The sequence below is a fragment of the Penaeus chinensis genome, chromosome 17, assembly GCF_019202785.1.
Source record: "Penaeus chinensis breed Huanghai No. 1 chromosome 17, ASM1920278v2, whole genome shotgun sequence".
NCBI classification, from domain to species: Eukaryota; Metazoa; Arthropoda; class Malacostraca; order Decapoda; family Penaeidae; genus Penaeus; species Penaeus chinensis.
The window spans coordinates 2352787-2362786 of record NC_061835.1 but is presented as its reverse complement, the minus strand read 5'-3'; the positions used below and the strand labels follow the sequence as shown (position 1 = coordinate 2362786).

At 40.1% G+C, this 10000-nt stretch overlaps 1 protein-coding gene across 2 annotated transcripts in view; it reads right to left on the bottom strand.

The window, feature by feature from the left end:
• Window positions 1-10000, bottom strand: part of LOC125034300 (transmembrane protein 127-like) — a 13944-nt gene that overhangs the window by 907 nt on the left and 3037 nt on the right. For both annotated transcript variants that reach the window (XM_047626063.1, XM_047626062.1), the window contains 5 exons: window positions 2047-2291; window positions 1735-1930; window positions 1303-1473; window positions 484-636; window positions 1-335 (listed from right to left, as the gene is read on the bottom strand). The exon at window positions 1-335 is cut by the window's left edge and continues 907 nt beyond it. In XM_047626063.1, the coding sequence (XP_047482019.1) occupies window positions 112-335; window positions 484-636; window positions 1303-1473; window positions 1735-1930; window positions 2047-2139 (837 nt within the window). In that variant the 5' untranslated portion in view covers window positions 2140-2291 and the 3' untranslated portion in view covers window positions 1-111. The remainder of the gene's footprint in view (window positions 336-483; window positions 637-1302; window positions 1474-1734; window positions 1931-2046; window positions 2292-10000) is intronic.

The window sequence follows — 10000 nt, the reverse complement described above, 5'->3', positions numbered from 1 at the left end:
ATATATTCTATCAATATATGGAAATATGGCTATCTCTAAAGACAGCAAATGCATAAATAATATAAATAATACATATCCTTAACCTTTGGATACTAATCTGGAATAAAATTACTATGGAGTATATGGAGGAGGAGGGTGCCCTTCTACTGGTGGGGGAGGCTCCATATCATGTAGGTAGGGCAGGTATGGTCCTAGGGAACTACCTGGAGGAACAGAGAAGGTCTCCATGCCCTCCAGGCCACCCCACTCTTCTACTAAGGGAGCTGCATCTCCATCTTGAAAAATGTGTGCTGGTCGTAACCAGCTGCATCCCACTGCCATCACAGACATACCACCTGTTATGTGGAAATATGGACTATTAAAATGAATACAAAAATTGATTGTATTCCTATCAATGCAAAGTTATATAATAATGAAAACTTTAATGAGACAGTCTACATCTACAAACTGGTTTTATCATGATCTTATGAGCAAATGTTATACCTGCAAATATGAGAAGGTAAAACCCAACGTCTAGTTTAATCTGCACTCTAGCAGATGCTGCTGGTCCAGTCACTGGCTTTGTGGCCTCTTGTAGTTTTTCTATCAAGGTAGTAATGTAGTAGCATACACCAACACACACTACACACACCAAAACTGGAAAGAAAAATAAAAAATTGCTGTTTGTCCCAAGCTACATATTCTTCTTAACCAAATGTCACCGGGAAAATGTGATATTCACTGTAGTGTTTCATAAAATGTATCTATACACAAATGGCCCCACAAGTACTTAGTAGTCCACTTGACTTTACCTGATTTATCCCTTCCTTGAGTTTTTGGAGAAAAAATTATAATGTTGGTAATACTAACCCTGTTATTTTTATTACTGATATGATCATTGGTGTATTAACAATATTAATGGCAATATAAAATAAAATAAAATATTTACAAAGATCAGTGAAAAGGGTAAACAGGTGAGATAGGTGATTTACTCCTTGACTAAGCACATGAGGAGCCATCTGTGTTAAGACAATAAACTAAACTCAATGAGGGTATGATATGTGCATCCATACCATCTCTGGCAGAATCAGGTTAATTCTCTTTTTTCTAAATTTTGTTCCAAATCATTCAAGATATAACATTTTAAGAAGCTTTACTTTGATTGTATATATATATATATTGCCTCTTCCACCTCAAATAACTTGAATATCAGTTTCTGAATTCCATATTGCAAATAAATCAAGATACAAGTAAAACCAGCTAATCATATATTCATATCTTAGAAATGTATACTTCAAGTATGACTAACAAGGTATAGCTAACCTGATATAATCCCAGCCACTGCATTTTTTCTGACGCACTTGAGGATTCTGCCTGTTGGGCCAGTTATGTCAAGCATCATTTGAATTAACGATGCACAAATCATCACAAAGATAAGACCAATGACAACTCTCATCAAGGTTACAATTTCTGGAGTCACACAAAATTTCAGCTCTGAAAAATGAAAAATGTAAAAAATATTCTGTTTAATGGTCTTTCATAACTTATATGTTGTTCAATTCCAAGTCCTTGTATACCAAAAGTATCCAGTAATTGCCAACATTTGATTTGCTGGTATTACAAAACATAAGTAATTTGGGTACTTTCTATGAACAAATCTTCCTAAAAAGAAATATCACAATACACAGACTCACACATATCCGACAATTTATTTCAATATATACTGTACTCCCTTAAATCTCTACTACAACTTACTGTGGCCATTTGCATAATATATTAGGTGGGGAGTTGAAGAGCTGTAAGTTGTTCCTTCAGTTGCTTGGAACTCTCCTGGGTGGAAAAACATATATAGGCCAATAGTATGTGTGCTACAACCTCCTCCATCCAACCAGAACCACTGAGGTTGGCTTAGGCAGGCACACACTACAACAATCACAATAATGCTGACCACCTATGGAAAAAAAGTTATAATAAACATTAATTCTCTGTCTTTCTATATATTGTAATTTTTTATTAACATTTTTCCATGAGAAATTTAATCTACAGTAAAAAAAAAAAATCACTTGCCCCAGACATGATGTTCTTGTCATGGTCACGCCTGACTTGCTGACGCCTTCTGGAGTATAGACCCCCTACAGCAGAGGCTGGAAGAGTCGGCATTCCTGCTTTACTCTTTGTTGTTGTGAATGAATGAAAAATATTCTTGGTTGTGTGAGCTTGAACTCAAGTGTAATGAACAATGATTTACAAGACTACGTCATGTTCAGTAGTTCATGGATAAAGTTTCTTGTAGAGGTGTAGTGTCCAAGCACCTGAAAAAAAAAGAAAATACATTATAAGTAATATTAATGAAACAAGCAACAAAAATACCAGACCTTGAAAGGTGAAAAATACATACACTTTTGAGATGAACTTAATAAAAATGTTTTAATGAGCTTCAATCAAAATAATAATAGTAATAATAAAAGTAATAATAATAATAATAATAATAATAATAATAATAATAATAATAATAATAATAATAATAATAATAATAATAATAATAATAAAACCTTGGTCATCAAATTCCCACATACACACTGATCCCCAACAGGAAATCCAAAATACACACTAGCTGACTAGATGATGCAGTCCTATGACACTGCCTCACCTTGTAACATTTCACCTGCTATATTACTTATGAAAAAAATATGCTGAAAGGAGCTTTATGTGAAATGGGGGGAAAAAAAACAGATTTAAAAGCCAGCACTAAAAATATTGATAAATCTATAACTTCTGAAATTTTTTGTTGGACCATGATAGCTAATTTGTGTCTGCTGAAAAAATGGTAAACTCAAAGTAGAAGAAGGAGAAGAATAAGAAGAATAAGAAGAATAAGAATAAGAATAAGAATAAGAAGAAGAAGAAGATCAAACAAGTTTTGTCATCTTTTACTCTGGGTAATGGTTATTCTTAATAACAGCATTTACTATAAACAGTTAATTAGACTGTACTAACATTCACAAACACTGACAGAAATTAAAAGAGCCAATAACTCAAGGGGTTATATAATAGGAATTAGAATCCCAGTAACTGGACACTGGCCATCTATAATCAGAGGGTACAAGGGTACACTTTCATGTTCATTTATGCTGACTGACTTCAGCTAAAGATAAAGACCCAGGAAAAGGCAAGTAAATAATTCAGAAATATTATGCCTCTCCTTGCCATTTCCACTATCTGCAGAGTCAGCAATCAATGCGGTTGGTGCAGTTCATGTCGACTGCAAATATATGCCAAAAGACTGTGTTAGCATGCAGGGAATGAGGGGGGCCCACTGTCCAATGTGCGAGGACATGGCTGTGGACCTGGTGTGACCCAACCTGGGTAGTATGCTGAACTTCATGTTGCAGGGTCATGCTGATACAGGTACTCCCCCACCTGAGAGTGAGCTAAGCAAGCAAGCAATATGCCATGATGTTTCACTCTGTAGGTCACCAGTGTAGTAGATGGATGGCATCTACTACTTGAACTGGTCTAAATCTCTTTATGGAGTTTTGTAGTGGGTGTGAGTGTCCACTGGTATGGCTGGGTGCTGAAGGTGAAGTGGAGATCAATGGGGGGAACCAGTAGGCTCCCCAGTTGGCTAAGGACTGGGCAGTTTTTGTGTTGCTGCTGCTGTGTCCTGTTTGTCTGGAGGATCTATATTTTCCTTTTGAGATGAAGACAACTATGATACAATTTTCCTACACTGAAGTTTATTCTGCATTGGAAATCATAGGGTAAACTTGGTGGCCACTTTTGATTTAAACTGAGTGTTTTCCTTCATTTATATTGCTCATATCTTTTCTGAAAATACAAATGGCTTGCATGCCTTCATGGCAACTGCAATAAAAAAACATAAGGGTGCCATATTACATACAAATATATCATATGTCATATTATATCATATGATTAGACTACAATAAATTAGCATTGTTTGGTTTATAATAATATAAATACTTATCCTAATTAGCAGTGTTGACTTTGAGAAGTGGCAACAGTGCAAATCATAGACAAAATTACTGATTACTTCTCATTGGATGAGAGTAAACTTTAAGACAATTTTTTTTTTTTTTTTTTTGGGGGGGGGAGGAGGTAATTATTTACAAAGTGACTACACTTCTCTGAGACAAAGTCCCTATTACTCAAGCCACTCCTGGAATCCCAAACATTACTGTATGAATCAAAAACCTTCCTAATCTTGGGGCTTTGCCCCTAGACACCCACCCAATCTCTGTATTTCCCTATAGGGGCCTCAGCCCCCAGACCCCCACCCCATTGCTATGGACTTACTCTCCCCACATCATTTGTTACAACCTATTTTCTTCATTTTTTACATTATTCTTTGCTTGTATATATTATGTTATGTATCAGCGAGTGTAGTTTTCCTGTACTTCATAACAGTGCCATCAGATTTTCCACATCTTAGTACAGTAATTATGGAAACAAATAAAGTAATACGTGTTGCACAATTTGTATTGTTAATAGTTAATTAAGTGACCACACCCTTTGAGAATAAGTCCAGTCACTTCTGTGGATTTACAAGCATTGCTGTGCGAACCAAAACCCTTGCTAACCTGGGAACGTTGCTTCCACACCCCATCTGATTGTTGTATTTCCTATTAGGGACTCTGCCCCCAGACCTCAAGCTGATCTCCATGGACTTACACTTTTTGCTGCATTTGCCGTAATGAATTTTTCCATGATTATATTCTAAATTCCAGATGCACTCACCAGAGACTAAGTCCCAACTGCATGTCACAATTTTTTTTCTGCAATTTAAGTTACTGTGACTGGACATGCCCTTCAGGCACTGCCCAAGGGGAGGGTTGATGGGGGCTCTGTTCCCCAACACCCCCTCCCTTGCAAACATTGCTTTCACCATGTATCCGCAGCAAGAGTGAGCTGAAACCTGCAAGTACCAAGTAGATGCTTTAAACATGAGAGGCCCTTTCCACAATTTTTTTCTTTATTTGTGGCATTATCATTCGTGTCTGCTGATTATTTCTTGTAATGATGACTGCAACTCTTTGTCCTCTACATGAATATTAGCTTCAGTTTGCTCTATCCTAGTGCAAAATTGGTATAGTTTTAGTTTTCCATGTAATATAAGATAAAATCAACCTATTATACACAGAATGAACTATCTTAGTGAGTTGATAACAGAAAGTTGTGCAACATTTAACACTTTGGTATACATTTACAGCAAAATTTAAGGCCATATAATTAATCAAACAAAAAAACTATATTCACTAATACATGAAATGATCCACGAAGGCAAAAAATAATGTACAGTCCATACAGTGCAAGTGGGGGTCCATAGATGGAGCTCCTGACAGAAATATGGCAATTGGATGGGTTAGCAAGGTTTTTGGTTCAAATGGGAAAGTGGTTTTCACAGGAATGGCTGGAGTAATAGGGACTTAATGTCAGAGGGGTGAGATCACTTTGTAAACATTACCAATACTTTCATTTACATCATTTGCAACAGACAATAACAAGAAATTCACACATATCACTGCATGGTTAATGGTTAATGGTTAAAAGCAAAATAAATGTGCTAGACATCTAAGGTCATGTAGCACTATAGTTAATGTTAGTGAAGGGTGGTTGGGTTAGTGATTAAAGCTGGGTTAAGGAATTGGAGAGTGACTGGGTTAGGGTCGGGTGAGGTAATGTAAAGGGGTTAGATTAAGTGAAGGATATATATGCATTTGAGGAAGGAAAACAGTTTGTCAAAGCAGAAAGTGTGAGATTCTGTAAGGATGTCTGATAGGTTGGGATGTCTATGAAGGGAGGATAGGTGGGGGAAAGTAGAGGTATGGGCTGCTTCAAAACGTGGGCATGACAAGAGAACGTGTGGGACTGAAAGAGGAACATTACATAAGGAACATAGGGGTGGATCGGATTGTGACATCAGATAGGAGTGTGTTAGGCGGGTGTGGCCAATGCGTAAGCAGGCGAGAGCCGTCTCCCAACGTCTGTTCCGATGGCACGGAGCTGACAAGGAGGAAATTGACAGTTTTACAGTATGTAATTTATTAGTGTGGAGACTTGACCAAAAAGATTGCCATCAATTATACAAGAAAGTCTTAAAGTGTGGGTAATAATCCATGACTGGCTGAGTATCTGCCTGTTCATTGCCGGGGAATCCAATATGGCTGGGCACCCAGCAAATTTTGATTGTTTTATGATGTGTGGACAGGTAGAACAACCAGTTCTGGATCTTACAAACAAGGGGGTTGGTCGTGTGTATTGACTTTATGAGAGTTAATGAGTTACGGGAGTCAGTAAAAATTGTAAAAGAGGAAGAGGGGAGTGAGTATATGTGTTTTAAGGCAAAAAGGAGTGCATACAGTTCTGAAAATAATGACACAGGATTCAGGAGGGAGGGGGTATTTGTAAGTACGAGTTGGGAAGTTTACTGCAAAACCAGCACCGGAGGTGGTTTTGGAGCCGTCAGTGTAGACGGGAATACTGGAGGAATGAGTGGAGGCATGGTCAAGGAAATGGGTGAGAAGGACAGTAGGAGGAATATTTGATTTTGGTGGGTCAGGGAAGAGGAGCAAATATGGGGGCAAGGTATAAGCGATGGAGGGACTGAATGGACAGAGAACGGGAGGGGTCGGAGATGGGGAAAAGGGGAATGGGAGAGGAGGGTATCCATGCGAGTGGAGAAAGAAGTAGGTAAATGTGGAGAAGAAGCAAAGGTAGGAAGTAGGGATCGTGGGATAGTTAGTTTAGTGACGGGAAGTTGGTAGAATCGAGCATAACATCGGAGAGAGAGAAGGGCACGGCGTCGAGAGAGAGATGGTATGCCTGATTCAGTGTACAGGCTCTCAACTGGAGAGGAGCGGAAGGCACCTAGGGTTAAGCGAAGACCACAGTGATTGATTGTATCAAGATGAGCAAGGAGAGAAGTTCAGGCAGAGGAGTAGATATAACATCCATAATCAAGATTGGAGAGGATCAAGGTGACATGAAGATGAAGAAGAGTTTTTCGATCTGAGCCCCAGGATAAATGAGATAGGGTTTGTAAAATTTGGAGACGGCGGCGAGCTTTTTCTTTGATGTAAGGAATATGGTCTCGCCAGGATAGTTTGGAGTAAAAAATGACGCCTAGGAATTTACCAGAGGAATGGTGTTAGAGTGGAGTGTCATATAAGAAGAGTGAAGGTAGAGGACCTACATGTGTGCGAGAGAAAAGGATGGAGAAAGATTTGGAGGTAGAAAAGCGGAAGCCATGGTTTGTGGCCCAGGAGGATACTGATGATATTGGAGATTGAGGAAATTGGTAGAGATTTGGTATGGATGTGCCAGAGGCATAGATGGTTAAATCATCAACATATAGTGATGACTGGGCTCCTGGTGGTAGAACTGAGGCAATGTCATTTACAGCAAGAAGGAATAAGGTGGTACTAAGCACACTGCCTTGTGGGACGCCTTCAATTTGAGGAAAGAAAGATGATGTGGCAGGGGCAATTTTGACCTGGAAAGTGCATTGGGAGAGGAAAGATTTTAAGAAGACACCCATGTTTCCCCGTATGCCTAGAGAAGACAATTGTTGGAGAATATGGTACCTCCATGTCATATCATATGCTTTTTCTAGGTCAAAAAACATAGCTAGTACGGATTCATGGCGTGCAAAGGCGGATGTAATATATGTCTCAAAATGAGCAAGGGAGTCAGCTGTGCTTCGGGCACGGCGAAAACCAAACTGGGAAGGAGAGATAAGATTGTGGGATTCAAGATGCCACATTAAGCAGAAGTTAACCATTCGCTCCAGTAGCTTGCATAAGCAGCTAGTTAGTGCGATGGGGCGATAGTCTTGAGGGAGGTACCCGATTTATTGGGTTTCAGGAAGGGGAGAATAAGAGCTTCTCGCCAATGAGGAGGAAAATTTCCTGATGTCCATATGTGGTTGTAAATTGTTAATAGGAAGGATAAGGAGGAAGATGGGAGTAGTTGGAGCATACAGTAGTGAATACTGTCAAGGCCTTCATGAGTGTTGCGGCATGATTTTAGGGCAGCACTGAGTTCAGAGGAAGAAAAGGGAGCATTATAGGACTCAGCAGAGGATAGGGTGAAGATAATGGGGGTACATTCCCTGATGGTTTTAATAGAAGAGAAGTGTGGAGAAAGGAGAGAACCACTACTGACCTGGCTGAAATAATCACCCAGTTCACTAGCGACTTCGGGAGGATCAGAGATGAGGGCATCTCGAATATGGAGGACGGGGGCTGGATGGGGGGGATGTTTGCCTGATAGTTTATGGATCTGGTGCCAAACATTTGAGATAGATGTAGAGGATGTAATTGAGGAAACATAATTTTGCCAACTATTTGTTTTACTATTTGTTTTTTTTCTGTACGACGAAGACAGGCAGATGCTCTTTTAAAGGAGATAAGAGCTGATAGTTGATTTGGGGTACCTCCTTTGTAGCGGTAACTGTTCCTGGCTGCACGTTTTACACGGAGTGCTTTAGTGCAATCAGAATTCCACCATGGAACACATTTGGAAGTATAGGACCTTGAGGTTCGAGGGATAGCTGTATGGGCAGCTCTTAGGTTATGAAAAATTGTATTATTTCTGATACGGATGAGAGGGAGGATGGAGGGGTATGAATAGCAGAGAGTGAAGTGAAAGTATGCCAGTTGGAGAAAGGAGAACTGGAAAGTGGTCACTATAGGGAAAGTGATCTAGAACTGACCAGTGGAAATCTAAATGAAGAGAAGGGGAGCATAGAGAGAGGTCAATGCATGAAAAAGACTTCGTGCATGTATCAAAGTGTGTGGGGCGATCTGTATTTAGAATAATAAGATCAGCTGTGGAGAGGAAGCGCTCTAGAGCTCGGCCACGGGTGTTGGTGATAGAATCACCCCAAAGAGTGTGGCGGCAGTTAAAATCACCTACTATGAGGAAAGGTGATTGAAGTTGGGAAATTAGGTTTCAAAGGCAAAGAAGTTAATGGGGTGGGAAGGGGAGAAGTAGACTGAAATCACTGTGATCCAGCAGCAAAGAAAGATACGAATAACTGTACAAGGGACAGTGGTTTGAAAGGGAGGTATGACATAAGGTGTTTTCTGGTTGATAAGTATGGACGAGACATAAAGGAAGTGTGGGGAAGAAACAAAATGGTAATTGGGGATTGGTATTGGAGAATGTGTAAGAAAAGTTTCTTGAAGGCATATAATGGATGGGTTATAAGAGGAGAGGATATGACGGAGGTCAGGTCTGTGAGAGCGGAAACCGCGAATGTTCCAATGAAGGATAGTTATACTTTCATTGATTTAGTGATAACGATTGTAGTACTTGTTGGAGAATTTGAAGGGGAAGGTGCTAGAGGGTGGGATAAAGAATGAGGTTGGGGAGGTGGTGTTGTATCAGGAGGGGTGTCAGGAGGTAGAGGGTCTGGGGAAGAGGGTACTTGTGAAATAAGGGATTCATGTGTGTATCCAGGAGGGAGTGGAAGGGATAGAGGGGATGGTGGGAGGGTTAATGTAGGTGGGGCTGGAGTCGGGGGGGATGGATTTTGTTGGGATGGGGTAGGAGGATTGGGTGTAGGGAGAATATGAGTAAGAGGAGGATGGATATCGGCAGTCACTTTGAGTGTGGAGGGAGCAGGAGTTGTAGAATTTGAAGGTGGATGAGTATTAGTTTGGGACTCGATTATGTAGTTCTGAATATCTTCCAAGAGTTTCTGTAATGGAGTTGGTTGGGGAGTTTTGTGAGATAAAGGTTTTCTTGTGAGGGGGGGAAGAGAAGTCTGGTGTCTGAAGAATAGGGGCAAAGGAAGGTGGAGGTGATTGTGGGGTAGGGGAAGAGGGGGTGGAACGTTTATTCTGTCTGCTGCGGGTAGTGCGGGGAGGAAGAGGGGAAGGTGTTGAGGCTGTAGTAGAGATTTGAGTGTCTGGATTTAGGATGCCAAAAGAATTTGACTGGGTAGAGATTTGAGTGTCTGGATTTAGGATGGCAAAAGAATTTGACTGGGGAAAGTAGG